The sequence below is a fragment of the Orussus abietinus genome, unplaced genomic scaffold (assembly GCF_000612105.2).
Source record: "Orussus abietinus isolate OABI.00-Male unplaced genomic scaffold, Oabi_2.0 scaffold25, whole genome shotgun sequence".
Taxonomy (NCBI): Eukaryota; Metazoa; Arthropoda; class Insecta; order Hymenoptera; family Orussidae; genus Orussus; species Orussus abietinus.
In genome coordinates this window covers 668,458-686,311 of record NW_019394504.1, presented here as the reverse complement: position 1 = coordinate 686,311, position 17,854 = coordinate 668,458, and the positions used below count along the sequence as shown (strand labels likewise).

At 51.2% G+C, this 17,854-nt stretch overlaps 1 protein-coding gene across 1 annotated transcript in view; it reads right to left on the bottom strand.

Moving 5' to 3' along the window:
- The window catches only part of LOC105697507, a 198,259-nt gene that overhangs the window by 114,751 nt on the left and 65,654 nt on the right, over positions 1–17,854 (bottom strand). Inside the window, exon 3 of the mRNA XM_012420866.1 lies at positions 3,536–3,576. Within this exon, the coding sequence (XP_012276289.1) occupies positions 3,536–3,576 (41 nt within the window). The remainder of the gene's footprint in view (positions 1–3,535; positions 3,577–17,854) is intronic.

Genomic DNA, 17,854 nt, shown 5'->3' with positions numbered 1-17,854 from the left:
ATTCCAACAAAGTGCAGCAGTCGTCCGGCTTTACGACGCAAGTCGCCCGTTTATTATTTAAACCTATTCCGTGCGAGGTTAATAATTCCCTCGGATGGCTGGGAGATTGTCTGGACTCCCTGTCGATGGATTCTTCTTTTTATTTTTTTTCCCTTCATTCTATTCGCTTGAATTTTTAATTAATTTCGTCATTTGAAGGCGCGCTCGAAGCCTTCCCGATGTTTTCGAAATCGATGTTGCACTTCGGTGCAACGCGGATTAACGTTTTCGTTCGGTGCGCGGCTTGATTCATGTCCGATGGGCATGCGCGAACGTAAATATAAATGAAAGGTTCAAACGAGAGCGTTCTCGCAACGAGGCGCGTCTGGGGCGAACACTCGAGTTTAAATCACTCGATTATATTTTTGCATGCGCGGCCGGGAAAAGTCCGATGCAGATCTCGGAAATATTTCCCCGCCGAGAATAGCTCAAAGTTGCGGTCTATCGAGCGCCGAGAAATCCATGCCTGACGAAAAAATCCCGGGAAATTATTCCGCGCTCCGGTATTAATTCCTACCCGTCGTATCGTATTTATTTACCATTTAATTTACTACCTAGACCGCGGTTATTAATTGACGCAACATCCGCGAGCCTCGTAGACGGAGTTTAAATGTCGATTGCGCAAGGCCGACTTTTCGCTTTTTCACCTTTCCGCCAGGCCCGTCGAATTTACTCACCGGTTAATCGGATTGCCGGCCCGTAAATACCCTGCGAATGTACACCGAGATTTCTTTTCCACCTTGATCATCCTCGAGATACGCAGAAATTCAAGTAGGAAATGTCCGCCCGTGTCGGCGTTCGAAACGGTGACATAACGCCTGCAGTTAATCGACCATACAGAAGATGTCCTTACGGTCGAATAATATTTTCGGAAAGTCCTGGCAACAGTTTCGAGCTACTCTTCAATATTTTCAGAACCGGCACGTACCGGCATCGAGTTCCTGGTAATATTTCCACGAAACCGGAAGACACGTTCAATATTATCTCGTATCCAAATTCAACATTTCCCCCATAAATATCTTTCGACAGCTCGCTCAAAGTTAAGCCATCCCAGTCCTCGAGATCTAGAAAACTCGGAACCGAGGTCTTGCATCGCGTCTAAACACGCGTCTCGATTTTCAAAAGAAGGATAAAAAAAAGAACTCCCCAATAACTCTCGGCCCGTGTCAAATTGTCCCACAACACGGAGTCGGGTTTCGAGAATCCAAATGAGAGCCCCTGCGCGCGTCGTTTCAACACGCCCGGTAGATGGGTCTGAAATCGCTGATATCAGGAAGAAAGAGCGAGAGACCAAGAGCGAGCGCCCCCTCTGATGCTCTCCCTCGCACCCTGCGATCCCGCATCGCCTCGTCGCAGTCTTCCCGGGTCGCTCCGTCCCCCTCGTACCTGCTCAACCCCCATCGCTGTGTCTCTCTCCCTCGCCCGCAAAGTGAACGGGCAAGAGAAAGCGAGCGCTCTCTGCATCTTTCTCCCCCCCATTGAGTTCACCCCGGGCAGAGAGAGAAAGAGGAGGCGAGCGAGAAGCGGCCGGAGCAGACGGAGATGCGGGCGCCTCTCGTCCAATGAGTCGCCGTCCTTTTGGTGACCCAACCCTCGAGCAACATGGCCGCCACGTGCGAAGGGAGCTTAAATAAGGGTTAGGTTAGTTTAGTCCCGGCGAGGGGAGGGCCGGCGGCCATGATGGGATGCCGCGGGCTAGGAAATGCAACTCGAAACTGGCTGGAAGAGGCCTCCTGCCCTTTCCACGTCCCCTCGGCCGCGCCCGGGAACGGCACGGATTAGTCGCGAGCCTAGACGTGCCTATCTCGACGTACCTGAACGTACTTAACGCGCCTAAAACGTGCCTAACCGCGCCCAGACGAGACGGCCGACGTCGATTAGACTCGTTAGCGAGGCCCCTGTGGAGACTCCGTCGTAAGTCTCCTCTAAAGACGTTTCCTATCTCGCGCCTATCCCGGCTTAGGGGAACGACTTCCCCGGGAATTTCTAAGAGATGTCCCGGGATCCCCTGGATCTCCTCCCGAGACGGCCCTCTAAGTGAATATCGGAGCGTCGATGCTGCTCGTAATCTCGACGGCTTCGTCTGCGTCTCGGCGGCCATCTTGGAAAGCGTTCGGCAACCCGTTCGTGCCGCCGCGCGACTCGATAGAGAGCTTACATTTTTCCGCGGGGTTTTCGCGCGGACGGATCTAGATTGCGAAATTGACCCGTAAAATATATCGTTAACCCGCCGGGGCTCGCGTTCTACTCGGGAAAACAACGGAACGAACGAGCGCTTAAGAGGGGGCCTTCGAGCCACCGAGTCGTCGTTAATTGGGGCACTTTTCACGCGAAATTACCGCGCACACCCCGGATTGCGGAACGACGCCGGCGGATCGGCCGCTTCCCCGAAGGGAGACCTTCTTGAGGCGGCTGAAAGACGCGGAGCGTAAAAATGTGTGCAAAGGGTTCCGACCGGGGGACTTTACGACCTCGGAATCGTGAGAAGGCCCTCTGAAAAAGAAACACCCGCGACCGTAGTCGCGTAAAAACCACTCCAACTGCCCTCGATATTAGCCTAAAGACGAGACACCCGCGTTTAAAAAATACTTCTTCCCTTCTTTCAATTGTACCAATTTGGAATGCTCCCAACGACGTCCTAATAACCCTCCTCCTTCTTTGCCAGCAATTAAGTTTCTCTTAAACAGTCGAGTTTAAATCGTGGAGCCGATAAAACGCGTATAAATAAGTATAAACTCTTCGGCCGTCCCGGCGAAGAAAGTTCTCCATAATGGCGGCGCACAATGAGGACCAATCAAGCGAGCTCTTTGATCGCTTGCCGCAGATTCAACCGAGGACGAGGTTGCATTCCGTGTTAATCCCAGGCCAAATGGCCTGTAGCTTCGCCGCTGCTTTACAGGACCTTAAGATAAAGCCCTCCCGTTAACCCATCATCGGTTAAATTGATTTCCAGCCGGCCGCGGTCGTCGCGCTCCTCCGACGTCGCTCTAGACAGTGTTGCGGCGAAACCCATGACCGAATCTGGAGCGGCGTCTCCGTCGTCCCAACGTTCCCTTCGGTAAATAAACGCTCTGAAATAGCTCTACAAGGGCTCTTTCATCCCGACGCTCCCCAGCGGCGACTTCTTTCGTCTCGGCCAACGACTCGAGGAGACCTTCGGGGTCTCGTTGCTCGTTACTTATTAGCCATCGCGAGGTCTCGTTACTTTTCGTTCCCGGGTTTTTAGACCGGCCGAAAAGACCGATCGAGCCTACGCCTACAGGGCGCCGTAAAGTTCCTTTTACCTAGCCGTATTTACCATCCCGGTACGCGATTTATCGCACGTACCGCGGCCGATTTACACGTCGCACCCCTTCGGACAAAATACCGACAACGGTAATGGATTTTACGCCGGGCTTCGGAATCGCCTTCTTCGATAAATCCGGACAACGCGGCCGAGCGGCTCTTGGCACGCGGTGCGGTCCGGGCACGTTTCTTAAACGCTAATCCAACTCACCGGTGCAGCAGACGGCGGCGGCCCGGCATTTTGCCAGTAATCTGAAACAGGAAAAACTCAAGTTACGTATCGAGTGTTGCAAGGATTTAGAGCGAGCATTGTCTGAAAAACATTGTTAAATGGAGATTTAGGGGATTTTAATGATTCCAGTGACAGGGCCTCGAGTTGTTAGATTTGGGGGATTTTTTTTTATCAGATGAGTTGATCCAGCATCGTCACGGGAGGAAGGGCTTCATTTTGAGGATTAATCGGGGCACGTAGGTATGGATACGTAGGAATGGGGAACGCAAAGTCGAGGAAAGTTAGAGGGGTTGAAACGCATTCCTTTAACACCTTGAAACATTGCAGCAGCCGCCGAGCATTCGCAGCGAGAACGTCCATCGCGTGGAGTTGGCAAACTCTTTCCCCATTATACTTGCAAATAGTCGGCCGACCGAAGTCAAACCCCGCGACTATGTAAATGAAATAATTCCCGCGTCAGCTGGGAAATAAGAAGCGACAGGGCGCATCACTCTCCTCTCGGAGGAATTCTCAGCCGTGAGAAAATGGCCGCGAGTCTCGCCTCGGCTAACCGACCTGAAAAGGAAAAACTAGCGACACGATGAGTTTTTTAAGCATTCTGTTAAAGGGGGTAAACCTGGCGAAAAAGAAATAACTTGCTGATGATTCTTGTGCGAGATTTTTGGCGGCACTTTCTCGAATGTATGGCCCTAAAACTAGACGTAGAACGAGGCAGACGTTTGCAGAAGTTCTGAAGAGAAAGTGTCGAAAATGTCCGCAGAACTCGAAAAGACACGACGAGCATTTTTTAAGCATCCCTTCATGGAGTGCGAATCCGAGGAGCAGGTGCCGAAGAAACGATCGCCGAGCGACTTGTACCGAAATTGCCGGCGATTTCGCGTGCGGGATTTTTGGCGGCACTTTCTCGAATGTATGGCCCTAAAACTAGACGTAGAACGAGGCAGACGTTTGCAGAAGTTCTGAAGAGAAAGTGTCGAAAATGTCCGCGAAATTCGAAAAGACACGACGAGCATTTTTTAAGCATCCCTTCATGGAGTGCGAATTCGAGAAGCAGGTGCCGAAGAAACGATCGCCGCGCGACTTGTACTTGCCGGCGATTTCGCGTGCGGGATTTTTGGCGGCACTTTCTCGAATGTATGGCCCTAAAACTAGACGTAGAACGAGGCAGACGTTTGCAGAGGTCCTGGAGAGAAAGTGTCGAAAATACCGCGGTGCCCGTTCGCAGAAGGGTTGCCAGAGAAAGTGGCTTGTTTAGGGGGTTGTAAAGCCGCGAGCCGCGCGGCCATTCCGTCGCTTTCGTCGCCCCGTCGCAGGCAATCGGCGAAAGTCCCCGGAAGGTTTCTCCATTCCGGGGCGGTTTTTCGATTTTTTTTTTCTCCCCCGAGACGAGAAGGGATAAAAATATGGGGCGGAATGGAAGGCGCGAGGTGGCCGCGTCGATGCGACTCTTAACGACGGAATAACTCGGACGGAATGGCCGCCGTAACGGGGCGAAGACGCGTCCCGGGGATTCCGTCGAGTTTAGAGGGTCCTCTCGAGAATGCATCTCCTTTTCTCTCGGAAATGACAGACCCGGTTGACAGAGGCGACGGCCGCGACGTCGACCTCGATCCGACGCGCTCTTCGTCTTGCGGAACCGCGCGCGGCCTGCAAGCCATCAGCTCCCGGCGGAATGCTCCCGCAATAGCTCTTGAATTATGAAAAGGGCCGCCTACGAGAAAGTTGCGAGAAAGCCACGTTAACGCGACTTATTTCCAGCATTCCGCCTCCGGCCCGACGGAAACCGCACCGTCAAGCTTGACCCGACGTCGCGATTTTGGCTGAACTTTCCGTCATTAAGGCAAAGACTTCCGGACCGAATTCGACGCAGATTTGTCCACTGAACCGTGCATCTGGAAATCCTTGGGTCGAAGTGATGTGAGAATTTTGTGGGGAAGATTTTCTATGAAAAATTTTGCATGGCAAATTTCGGTACGGGGAATTTTGGGGAGGAAGAAAAAACGTAATGCGGCATTCACCGCCCGACGGAATATATCAAACGGAGAGCTCAAGAAATGAAACCAGAAGACTGGAAGAAAATTGTGGGAGCAAAATAGTACGACCTCGATCGATGCTCTTATCTGTACTTCTTCTACTAGAAAACTATTAATTAAATTCGGAACAATGTATTTTGCGGGGGAGGAAGATAACGCAAGGATGTTTACCGATGCCGATCTAGCCACTTTGAACTGACCTCTTTTCCACGCAGTGGAATGTACGTACAATGACAGCATTTATGACTTACGTGCTCGAAGAGATGACTCCTCGTTACGATATAACGAGTCCATGGCGAAAGTTCAGGAAAAATGGGAAGAATCGAAGAGATCGATAGCGCGGGTTATTAATTACGATTCAATGTAGGGAATAACAGCGAGAGAATAGAAAGCTTCGGATGATTTATCTCCTCGGTGATATCCGTCTCATGAACCGTTGTGTACATAATGTGCTTAATTAATTAACAAGAAAGTCAAATATTAAATTAACGATCGCACTCCTAATAAGGACACGAAAAGTAAAATACACTTCGTTAAATTTCCAACCACTCTTGAATTCGCCCGAACGTGTCGACATGGTTTACGAGCCCGAGATAAAGTGTCCACGGGGACTGCTTACAAAATATTTCTCAAAGAAATCATTGCACACCCACGTACCCTCCCTCGAGTCATAAAAAGTGGACCTCCCGACTTTCCGTTCCTGCTGAATTCGTGAATGGAAGGAGGCGGCCATCGTGGACCGCGAGGGATGCTGCGCCTCCGCTCCGGACGGAAGACGAAGTCGATCGGTATCGGTCGAGGGCGTCGAACGATAAAGAATGGACCCCCGATAAATTGAGCAACGGGCCGTCGCACTTGCCGAGATTTGCATAAGGCGGCCGTAACTTATCTCGGTCCTCGCGATTCGGCCGAAAGATCTTCGAATTTATGCAACGCGGCTGCCAGCTGCTAAATTGGCGAGCTTAAAGAGCCGCGGCGCAACCTCCTCGGTTGTCCCTCGGGAAAGGTCCGGCGCGTTAATGCTACCGCACGTTGGAGTCCTTGAGGATAAATTTCTGCCCGTTAAGCGGCCCCTCTCCCCGCCATACTTTCCGATCGACTCGCGAAGACGAAAGGTCTTCTTCAGCGGCGGATCCAGAGGGCGCTTAATCCGCTTTCGAGGGTCACCGGGGGCCGTAACTCCCTGCCGAATTATTACTCGAGACTCCATTGTAACGCACTGTAAACGGCCTCCACCGTGAACGCGACATCGGAGAATCCTCCCGAGGCCCCGGCATTGGCCAGTTTTATTTTTCCACCCGAGAAAAAGAGCGACAAAAGTCGCGAGTCTTCGCCGAACACCTCGACGTAAGGTGGAACCAAGATGGCCGCCGGTCCCCGCCGCGCACAAGGAAAGCCTCGGGATTTCTACGTTAATCGACTAAAAATACAGAAGTATAATGATGAATTAATTCCTAAAGAATATTTCCTGACCGCGTACTTGGATTTCCAGCTCGAACCCACGGGGAGAGAAAGTATTTCAGGAATTCCTAGAGAGTTCCCGGCGCCAGGTTGGCAGAAATTACTATGCGGCAGGGCACTCTCGTAAAGCACTAGGTGTCCTCGACAACTAGCCAGGTCTCGCAGGGTCCACTGCCCCTTGCATTCCTTGTAACGCGATACCGACTAAATAAAGCTTAATTTAATGTACACCTCTTCGCCTTGAACATGGGGTATACGTTCCATGAGTCTCCTTTTTAATTCGGCCTTGGAGTCATCGCGGGGTTCCCCCATCCACCGTGCCGGAAACGAAGGGGGATCGAATGATCTTCTTAGAATCATCGGTTCGGTAATTAGCTGTTCGCACGGTGGCATAACTCTCGACCGACCCTGCGAGCCAGCGGGTCCGGATTTGAATTTATAGGTCCAAATTATAGGAGGCAGATAAAATAAATTAGGCTCGTTTTATCGGCCTTCGTATGCATTATTTATGTGACTCGCGGGTGTACGTCTTCTTTTCTGTTTCTTTTCTTTTTTTTTTACGGGCCCGCCGAGCCGTCTCTCTCTCTCTCTCTCCTTAGTTAAAGAGTCGGAGGCATCCTGGTCCCTATCGGGAACGCCATCTCTACTCGGGAGCAGGAGAGATCCTCGAGATTGGCTCTCTGGACCAATAATTGGATCGAACCAGCGGGTGGTCCACAACTAAGAGCTTGTTTAAACAGTCTGCCTCCACCTCCGATTTTAAAAATCGGTCTATTTTATCCCGATCGACGGATGTAGGGAAAAATTCTCTGCCGAATAAAAACCCACTAAAATCGTCGCCGCAATTCTCGACCGCAGCCATGTCGCCATGTGACCGGACCTCGACAATTTCTATCGCCTCTCTCGCTCTCGTGTTTACTTTTGTTCTTTATCCTTTATTCTTTATTCCCGCCCTCGAGATGATAGGTCGTCTCCCCCTCGAGGTTCAATGACAAGATAAGGCGGCAATCAGGAGCAATTGTCTGAACGCGTGGACGTCGTGATGACGGCGACCAGGCATTTGTGCGACGCTGAAAGACATCTGCGAAAGGCTCAAAACCTGGCCTCGGTTCCATCAATAATGACCGGATGAACGATCTATGAAAAACTGAGACCTCACTCGCGTTATAAAAAATTTTCAACCTGCTCGAATTTCTGTCTCATTTCCAGAGGGACTTTTCGTGCGCCGGAGCTGTTTATGAAATTAATTGGGACTTGTCTTAATGGGTGCCTGGGGTATTGGATATTTTTTTAAAGATCGTTTAATTACTTTCTGGGGAAAACAAAAGAAATTTTGGTGTTGGACGTGGTTTTTACCTTGAAATGCTTGGGTTGGGATGCTGGAGAAGTTTCATGGCCAAGCTCGTCTCCGGCGCGAGACGGCATCGATCGATCTCAGGGACCTTTACGCGCAAACAAGCTCGTATAACCAAGGTTAAACGTCGCTCAATTTCTAACCTGAATGAGAAATATCGCCCGTCGTACACTCTTGTTACCGGTGACAGATACCTCCATGGCAATGAGGCCCTGATTCTTAGGGCGCAGGAGTCTTATGACTTACGATGTCTCTTCAGCCAGGAGTCGCGACTCTTGTTTCGCTTTCCATTGATTCCAAAGAGACCTCTTAACGAATAAAAATTGCTAGAATTATTAATCTCGGGGAAAAAAAAATATATGAAACTGACGGATACTCCTCCTTAAGTGACTTCAGCCGAGCGACTCTTGTCATTGATTTCAGTTACCTCTCGATAAGTAATAAAAATCCATGGAATATATCCCGGAGTAAGAAACATGAAATTGACGGATATTTCTCAGATTTATTTATACAATATTAAATACTCGTTTTAGGAGGCCAGCTCGTAAGTCATCGCACTCGAGTGACTGTCTCGAGTGGAGGCGACACTTTCTCGAAAAATTCGGCACAACCCTGAAACTCGAAACTGACGTCACAGCCCGGCCTGGAAGAGCCGCGAGCAAGTCGTAAAATCGGAGGACGGGGACTTATACGGCCGGCAAATCGCGCGAAATCAATGCAATTAACGTTAATTGGCGTTAAATCAAGGTCGTTAACACCGCGCAGTGTGTAAAATCACGCCCGATCGGCGCGGGGTTGCATAAAAATCGGGAAAAAGTGGAAAAACGCGGAGAGGGCTCCTGCGTTATCGAGCGGCGAAATTCCACGGAGGTTTAATCGCGGCCAGAAGTACGCCGCTTTCGGGCCGCCGAGCCGGCGTCGCGACGCCGCGTCGCTTCGCTCGGATTTATCGTCGCGTCTCTCAGCCGTCCGGGTAGACGCGAATGGCCGATAAAGCTCCATCTTGCCCGAGGAATTTCTCCGACGGACGGTGGCCGAGTGGCGGGCCTCCATTGGCCGCGGATTTCGCGCCGACTATCGCCGACGCGAGGAAGACCGCTTCCATTATCAATTATCGCGCGTCGCACCGCCGAGGAGATACGCGGCGAGGAGCACGGGGCGCCGATTACACGCTCGGAAATGGAGAAACCGAAGATAGCCCTACCTCACTCGCGGATTTATCTGCACTCGCAAATGTGCACTCGCAATAACTCGCAACTTATCGGTGCACCTTGTTACACGGTGTGCGCCACCGCTAAACCGTCGTTCCCGGCTTGATAATTTTAGAATTTCTAATTTCACGTATATTCAATAAAAATACATATACATTTCTGCACGAAGTCTGAATAGTCAACTGAATTGTTCGGAAGGAAAATTGATGGGAATTTAAACGAATTTTCTTTACTCGATTTTAAGTGTCTTCGGACGCATTTAATCGCGGGACCTTATTATCGCGTGTTTCTTTGAATCAACCACTTTTTTTTTCTGGCATGTGGGATTTTATTTCCTTTTTAAAGGGTATTTGGAGCATTTCTGTCGGATGGGAGTGTTTGAAAACGCGAGATAAGGGTAATCAGTCGGTCCTCTCTTTGCAGGCTTTCCCGACAATTGGCGGATCCGAATGGCGGCGGCGTTCGCGGAATAGGCAATTGGGGGTGCGTGTAGAGCAAGGTAGGCTACACGGGGGCAATATCGACGACGAGGGCGAGTCGATCGGCCATGTTTGCCGAAACCCCCGGGGGTGGCATCCGCCTGTCCGCCCAGCCCGGCTCCGTCCCGGTCGATCCGGGACGTCCACCCCGAGCTCCGACCCGACCCACCCCCGACGTCCGGAATAATCCGGCGTATAAATTGGATCGGACCCGGGCGCAGGGGTGCCGGACCCAGGAGGGTGAACGTAATGGCCGAGGAACACGGAAAACGCGGGCGGAATGTGCGGATGCGGCCGGAAAACCGGCGGGGGTGGCCGATTTTCCGGTCGGAATTTCGGTATAAATGTCCGCCGCGACGACCCGACTGCCAAACCCCGTAATTGCAACCTCCACCCCGCAGACGGCTCGAAAGTTTTCGCTTTATTAAATGTAATACTTTTTTAATACACCGTAGGGCACTTCGAGAAGCACCGGGGAGTCGTCCTCCCGGTGGAATATTTTCAGGGTTTACTGCTTCGGCGGTTTTCCTTTTTTTAATGCCCTCCACCCTCGACCCTCCACCCGAGAAAAATATCCGCCGCTCCATTCTTCAAGGAAATCGCCTCGGAATTACGCGAACACGGTGGAGTTAAATGCCCCGGAGGGTGGAGGTGCTTTACGACGTAAGAGATTGGGCAGATTTTGAGAACCTGATTTTTTTTACTGGATCAATATTCTTTTTCTATGATATTCCACCTTTGGTGTTACCGGGATTACTTTGCTCTTCGGGGAGGGGCCTGGAGAGCATTCTGCATGCTGCGCGTTTCACTCTTGCCTTTACCCCGAGGTGTATATTTTTTCTAGTCCGTCGAGCAAGGGAGAGAGCACTTTTTTCGAGGGCGACGTCCCTCGACCATCCGAGCTAAGCTTCGCCCACCCACGAGCGGCATATTCGCGGCAAGCTCGTTGTTTATTCACGAGTGAAACGCCGCTTCTTTATGCATTTTGCGCATCAATATCACCTTGCTTCGACCACCCTATCCCCTGTCTCCCCTTATAAAGCATAAGCAATTTCGCAATTTCCGCCCGGGCGAGCGCGGCGCCGCTCGTAAACGCCAGGTCGGATTTCGCTGAGTTTTCGGAAAACCTTCCACCAACCCGCGAAAAGTGCAGTCGCGAAACCGTCCTCCGTAAAGGGAACCCAACGCAATAGGAACATGTTCCACCCCTAGAAATTCTCCAAACCTCCTAACTCTCTAAGATCACTTTCTCGATTTAACCGCTAAAGAGAACTCCGAATAAATAAGTCCGAAATTCCGATTCGTAAAAGGGTTGAGCCAATTTTCACGTTCTTTCCGCTTTGTTCCAGGTGAGGAGCGCAAGGGTGGCATCCACCTGGCGGGGGTGAGAAGGTTGCTCCAATTTGGCAGACAGGAGTTTTACGGGCAATCTCAAAGCGGGGCTTCCGCGTGTTGATCCCCATTAAGATGCATCTCGTGCGCCGTACCTGGCGCGTCTGGGGCGAAGAAAAAATTAGCTCATCGCAATTGGCTCGTTCCAGGTGCGGAGAGGAGACGTATATACCCCGAGGGTGCAGGGGGTGGGCGGGGGTGTCTACCCCGCGAGCAGCATGGCGCGCCGACCACGCACGCCGGGGCGGCCGCCCCCGATTTCGGGTGGGGCGCCCCAGGAGAAGCGCCGGGGGTGGCTCGGGGGCCCGGGGGCTCGATCGATACGAGCTCGGCTCGAGCCTCCCTCTACACCTATACAACCCCCTCTGCCGTCCCGTGACTCTGCTACCAAACCGTGCGCCACTGTGATACACCTTGCCATCGCAGGTAAGAATTCACTAATACCATTCTACCGATTTAATTTATTATTCATTATTTCCTGTCATTCAATTTTTTTATCCGTCTCCACTTCTCTTAGAAGCATACGCCTGTGCGATACCTAACTCATGTAAGGATGCACTGATTTAATTTACTATTAATTGTTTCATATTTTCCAATTTCTCGACAGTTTTCACCTTTATTAAGCGAGATTTAAAAATATCTTTTAATACCCTCACCTCACAGGGAGGGTCATACAATTTTGATAGGCGATGGTATCTCCAGTATCGGACATGAATAATCGACTATCCGACCTAAGTGTATCGTCTAAATCCCGCCATATTGGTTCTCGATGCCGGAGACCGGAGTGCGTAGGCGACTAAACTATCTCCTCCCCTCCGATATGGTGTTTGAAAAAATCTAAATTCGAAAAGGGCGGTGCCGATTCGACTCCACTGAAATGGGTGCCGGCCAGTCGCGAATGGCCATGCATCGTGGGATCTCTGGTATCTGCGTACGGTCGGCTCGGTTTCCTGGTGCGAGTCGGGAAAAGAAGGGACATTCGAAGTCCACTCGAGTTGCTCGTACTATCTTCCATTATCGAGGCCATTTCAGCCGCGCTCGGAGTCGTAACCGATCAAACCGTGGTGCAAGTACTAGTGTCCGTAATGGACATCGCTCGGATGACCGTTCGACGTTTACAGCTCGAGAGACACCCCCGCGTGGCAGGAATGTCTTTATCGAGGGTGCTGCCAAGAAAAATAGGCTAATCGGGTTTGCGAAACGCCTCGCCCACCTTTCCCCCCAGAATTGCTCCATTATGGGGCACCCTAAGTGAACGTTCCGGCATATTTCTGCGCGATCGGTCAGCCGTCGCCATCGCGAGTCTCTCGGTCGGATTTAGTGCCATTAAAGCAAATTTCCTCGCCGGTTTAAATAGTTCCTTATAAATGCCATTAACGTCCCAACGGCCTTACACCCGTGAAATCGGGTTGTCACTTGTCACGTGTATAAATTCCGCCCGAGACATACGAGGAGAGATCAGATTGGCTCGGTTTAATGCACTTTTCTCGGAAATAATTGATGCCTCGTTAGGTGCAATAATTCCTTGCAATAACTCCTCATAATTCCTCGGTGACGACTTCTCCAGGAGATTGGATTTCGGATACCTCTGCTCGCTGGATAGAAAAACCGCGGAAAAATGTTAATTCCTCGATTAGAATGCAACACGCGCGGGCACTTAATTTTTGTGCCCATTTTGACACCGATTAATGTCCCGCGGAACGGTTCTCTTAATAAGACGTTTGCATAAAAGTCTTTACGAATTTATATATCGGGATTTTATTTCTACCCTCGCTTTGTTTCCATGGTTTTTAATATTCATTAATGCATGCGCCGCTTGTGGGAATTCACGGCCATAGGGAACGCATCCAAGGCCGAGGGACACTCGTTGAATACGTTGAAATATGACTGCCCAAGGACGCCATATTTAGCAGCTTGCAAATTTCGAGGAAAAGCGCATTCGCTCGATTCTCATGCGAGTCTGTCAACCACCGAGTTCATTGACATTCCCTTCGCGACTTCCTTGACGGCGATGGATCCCCCAGGTTGACGGCACGTGTGTCACATGTGTCGCGTATGTCAATGCACACCCACGTCGGAAGGTATTCCCATTACGTGCAGAAAAGTGAGTTACATCGACAGGGGGAAAGTGTCCGAGATTGCGTTCCGCATGCGGAAAAGGATCTCGCTCGAAACACGTGCCTCCGCATTGACCTCAAAGATAATCCCGGGTAAATAAATAATGGAGCATTTCTTGGCACTTTCGGTAAGCACGAAAATGCAAACTCCTCTCCAGACGTTTTAATATCCGGTATCGGCAGAAGTGGCCCACTAAATGCATATCCATGGCGGGGCCATTAACGGGAGTGATAACGACGGTAAAAAAATTCTCCTCGTTTTTCCCCATTTTTTTGCCCGCTAAGTGTATCCCTTGATACGGGACATTAACATAACGGATAGCGCTATCGAATAAAATGTTGCGGCACTCTATGCAACGTCGGGTTGCGGGGGTACTAACCGAGGAATAAGGTAAGTCGAGTAAACGTTAAGGAGCGAGGCATTGCTCTTAAAAGCCGGGTTACAGCCGATAAAGAGACACGGATTCCGGATAATCATCCGTAAAAAGTCGAGCCCTCGTCGCGAGTCTCGCGGCCTGGGGTCCCTAGATGCCGAAGCCTCAACCCCGGGGACCCTAAATACGGCTTCGCGACGCCCACCGTTAACATTGGAAATAACGCCGTGGCGAATGAAGACACACGTATTTCAGGGAATAGCTTATAAATGGAAAAGATATTCCATTCAGGCCTTGTATTAACGAGGGGAGCCTCTGGCTCCGCGATACGAGGCATTAAGATCAGAAGTGATGCTACCAAAACCCGGAGACGCCGATTTCGGGTAATTGCTTCCAAGAGAGGAGGAGCAAAGACGTGTCAAAAAGGAAAAGGAAAGAAGAAAGAAAAAGTTTAGGGGGAGGGAAAAAATCACAGCTTTCGTCCCGGGCCCTATATTACCGGATCCCGGTGTCTGGAGTCCTGGGAATTCTCGGTAGGTTCCAGGGAATTGCCGGTGCATTTCTCCCTTGAGAAACCAGCCGATTCCTGGCCGGTCACTCGTCCCGGTCGAACTGCACTCGGCTCGTGTATGAATGCATACAAGTGTACGTGCCGGCTCCGCGATCATTTTATTCCAGTTTAAAGCATCAACTCGGTAATTTTATGGCACCGTAAACAACGCACGCTTGCGTCGAGTTACGTGTCAACTACCAGAGGAACCGGGGAAAGAAGCTGCATAAGATGCACCGATCGACCTCCCGACCCGTGCAGCGCCTTAATGCACATCCAAGTGCCCAAGAATTAATCACTGATTTATTTCGGGATTTAGGGTACAGCCTAATTGCCTAATAACGAGGGCAATTGCTAGGAAATCTCTCGGACGGGGAATCCGGAAGCTCTGAAAAGTCTAATCTCTAGTGGGGTGAGTACAGATAAGTACCCGCGGTGCAATGACGCACTTCTCAGCAGGGATGCCAATCAAAATCAATCTGGGCCCTGCGGGGGGTCGAGGGCGCTCTATTTGAAACTGCGCGAGTTCTTTCCATGATAATAATTTGCGGTAATTACAAACAGGTCTTGCAACGTACCCTCGGCCCGTGTCGAATTAACGCGGGGTCGTTAACATCCTGGCCGGTCGGTGAATCTTGGCACAGGGGGGGAGGAAATTAACACCGGGGAATTATTACGGCGGAAACTGTCGCGTCATGGACAGTCGGGTAAAAATCGGTGATAATCGCGTAAATAATTAAATTACTCCCGCGGTTGCCGTACTTCGCGAGACGGGAGAGATCTTGCGGCCCCTGGTGCAGTTTTACCGCAGGAGATAAACCTGTTGTCCTTCCGAAGTCCTCTTCCCTTTTAGCTCCGAAAGGGCGAATATCAGCTCCCGAGGGAGGACTCGAGGGGAGGAGGAGGCGAAACATTTGAAAAGAGAATGGAAGAAGTCCTTTGCCCTCCAGGAGTCGATCGATCGGCTTCGTCCTTCCGAGTCGTAGCGAAGGTTCGCTCCTCGTCTTACATTCCACGTCGGCATCGAATGATTTTTCTCATTTTCTAGGGAATGGAATTCACTTAGTCCTGCCAACTCCCGAGTGGGCGATGAAAATTAACGTCCTTCTCTTCTCCGCAGATATCGGACCCGGCAGACCTCGGAATTCGAGGGAAGGTAATTTTCCCTCTTCCTATCCAGGACACGAGGGTGTTCCCAAAAAGGAGGATTTCGGGGACAAGGGTGAGGAAACCGTGGAACCACTGGGAGGATTAGCTGACTTCTAGGGAAGGACGTGGTGGCGACATTTTCTGGTCTATCGACATCCTTAAAGAAGTCTTTCCCATCCAGGATCTTCCAAGGACTACGTCTTACCCTACAACTATTTAGAGTAGATTTTACTATATGTAAATAATTCTTTGTCGGTGCCTACGAGATCGTTTAATAAAAAGGGAGTTACGCTGTCCTTCCTTAGGGGTCCTTCTACAAGGACCCTCCCCTAAGCCGGGTCCTTTTCCAGATCTGCAGTCGGGTGCAGCGAGAGGGTGTTTCCGAAATTGGCGAGGGGTTGGAAAGGGCGGATTTCGAAAGCGAGGGGCCGAGGATTCCTGCCGAGAGGATGGGACGTGCAGAGAGGAGGGGGATTACTCTCACGGCGGAGCCACAGGATACGGCGACGTCTCCTCTGAAGACGCTCCTCCTGAATTAGCAATCCGGGGAGGCAGGGAACGAGAGTCGCGGCCATTGCGAATTCCAGGGGGCTTTTCTTGCGAGTGTTTTTGCCGCAGCCATACCTGCCTCCTTTATCCCGCGAAATAAAGTCGCGGGCGCAGGAGGCTCGATAAAACCCCCGACATAATTATCCGGATTCGCGCGCATAAGCAGGACCGGAGTCGCCCTCTTGCTCGTTTTTTCGAGGAACAGGGCGGAGACTCTCAAACCCGCCAAGACTTCCCAGCAATTACCGCCAGCAATACCTATCCCAATCCCAAAAATATTAAAGTTTACCCCCACCCTCCCCAAGTCCTTTTCTCCCCAAGTTAAAGGCTAACAAACTAAAGAAATAAAGGAGAATCTTGAACATCGTACCTATACCCATTGATAAAAACCAATTAATTAAAAACGACAGATAGGTAACATCCAGTTTCCGCGATCATTTAATATTTATCAAACGACAGTTTACCGGCGAATGGCAGCGAATGGCGTTATACTCATTTACTCCTGAAATCGAGTTTATAATAGTTATAAAATCCATGGGAAAGGTGCTCTCGGGCTCGTTCTCGTAGATCCGGCGCCTCCGCTTTCCCGGTGGCCTCGGCTCGCGAGCGGAGCCGAGAAGAGCCGAGTCATCCCGAGTCATTCCGAGGGGAACCGGTTCTGGCGGCGAGAGCGGGGAGGGGGGCGGGTCGAAGCATCCCCCCTCCGGCCGAGCCGAGCGCGGCCGGTCCGCGAGGCAGAGACATCTGTCGGGTGGTCGGCCAAGTCGGAAGTTGCGGCGTCCGCCGCCAGAGCGCAGGGTCGACCCTTTTTATGATGGCCGCTGTTTAGCGGGTCCCGATTGGTGGAATGCGGGGCGGCCATCATGGATTCCACGCATAGTTTGCATAATGCGCCTCATGATGGCCGACGCGCCGACCAATGACCTTGCGAGGGTGGCGCCTCCGCCGGGCGGTCGATTCAAAAACGGTCGCGCCCCCGGGGAAGGGAGAGCCAGCGCGACTGCGTCGAGTCGACGCCCCGAATCCCGGATTTATCCACGGGGGAATACTGCCTGGGAATATTCGAGCGGACTCTCCGCCAGATGGAACCGAAACGCCTTCGCAAGTATCTAATAAATAAATATTCCTATTAATAAAGAATTTTTATTAATAAACTCCCTGGGGATGAGTTTTCCTATCACCTCCCATTAATTCCTAATCGAGGGTTGTTATTTCATTGTTGCCGATAATGTTTATGTATATATGTGTAGGTGTAAGGATTAATATGCATGGAATTAAAGGCGAGCGGAGGGAACGATGGTCGGACGTCGCAAACTTCCGACCCGGGGTGTCTCCCGACGTCCACGGGCGCACGAGGCGCGAACGCCGGTCGCATAAAGATTTTTACGATCGAGGCCAATAAAATGACGTAACTTAAGCGGCCTAGAATAGCCGCGTGACGTCTAACCGGAAGTCGCGCGCGTAAATGCCACGTGGACCGGCGGGGAGGCGGGATCCAGGAAGGACAGGGTTGCCCGAGGTCGTAGGGGGGAGAAGGAGGTGAGCGAGAGAGTGATGGTTTACGACATTCCGTTGATGGCCGTAGTGGCGTAGTAGTGGCGTTGAGCCCATAAAAATGTAACGAGCCTG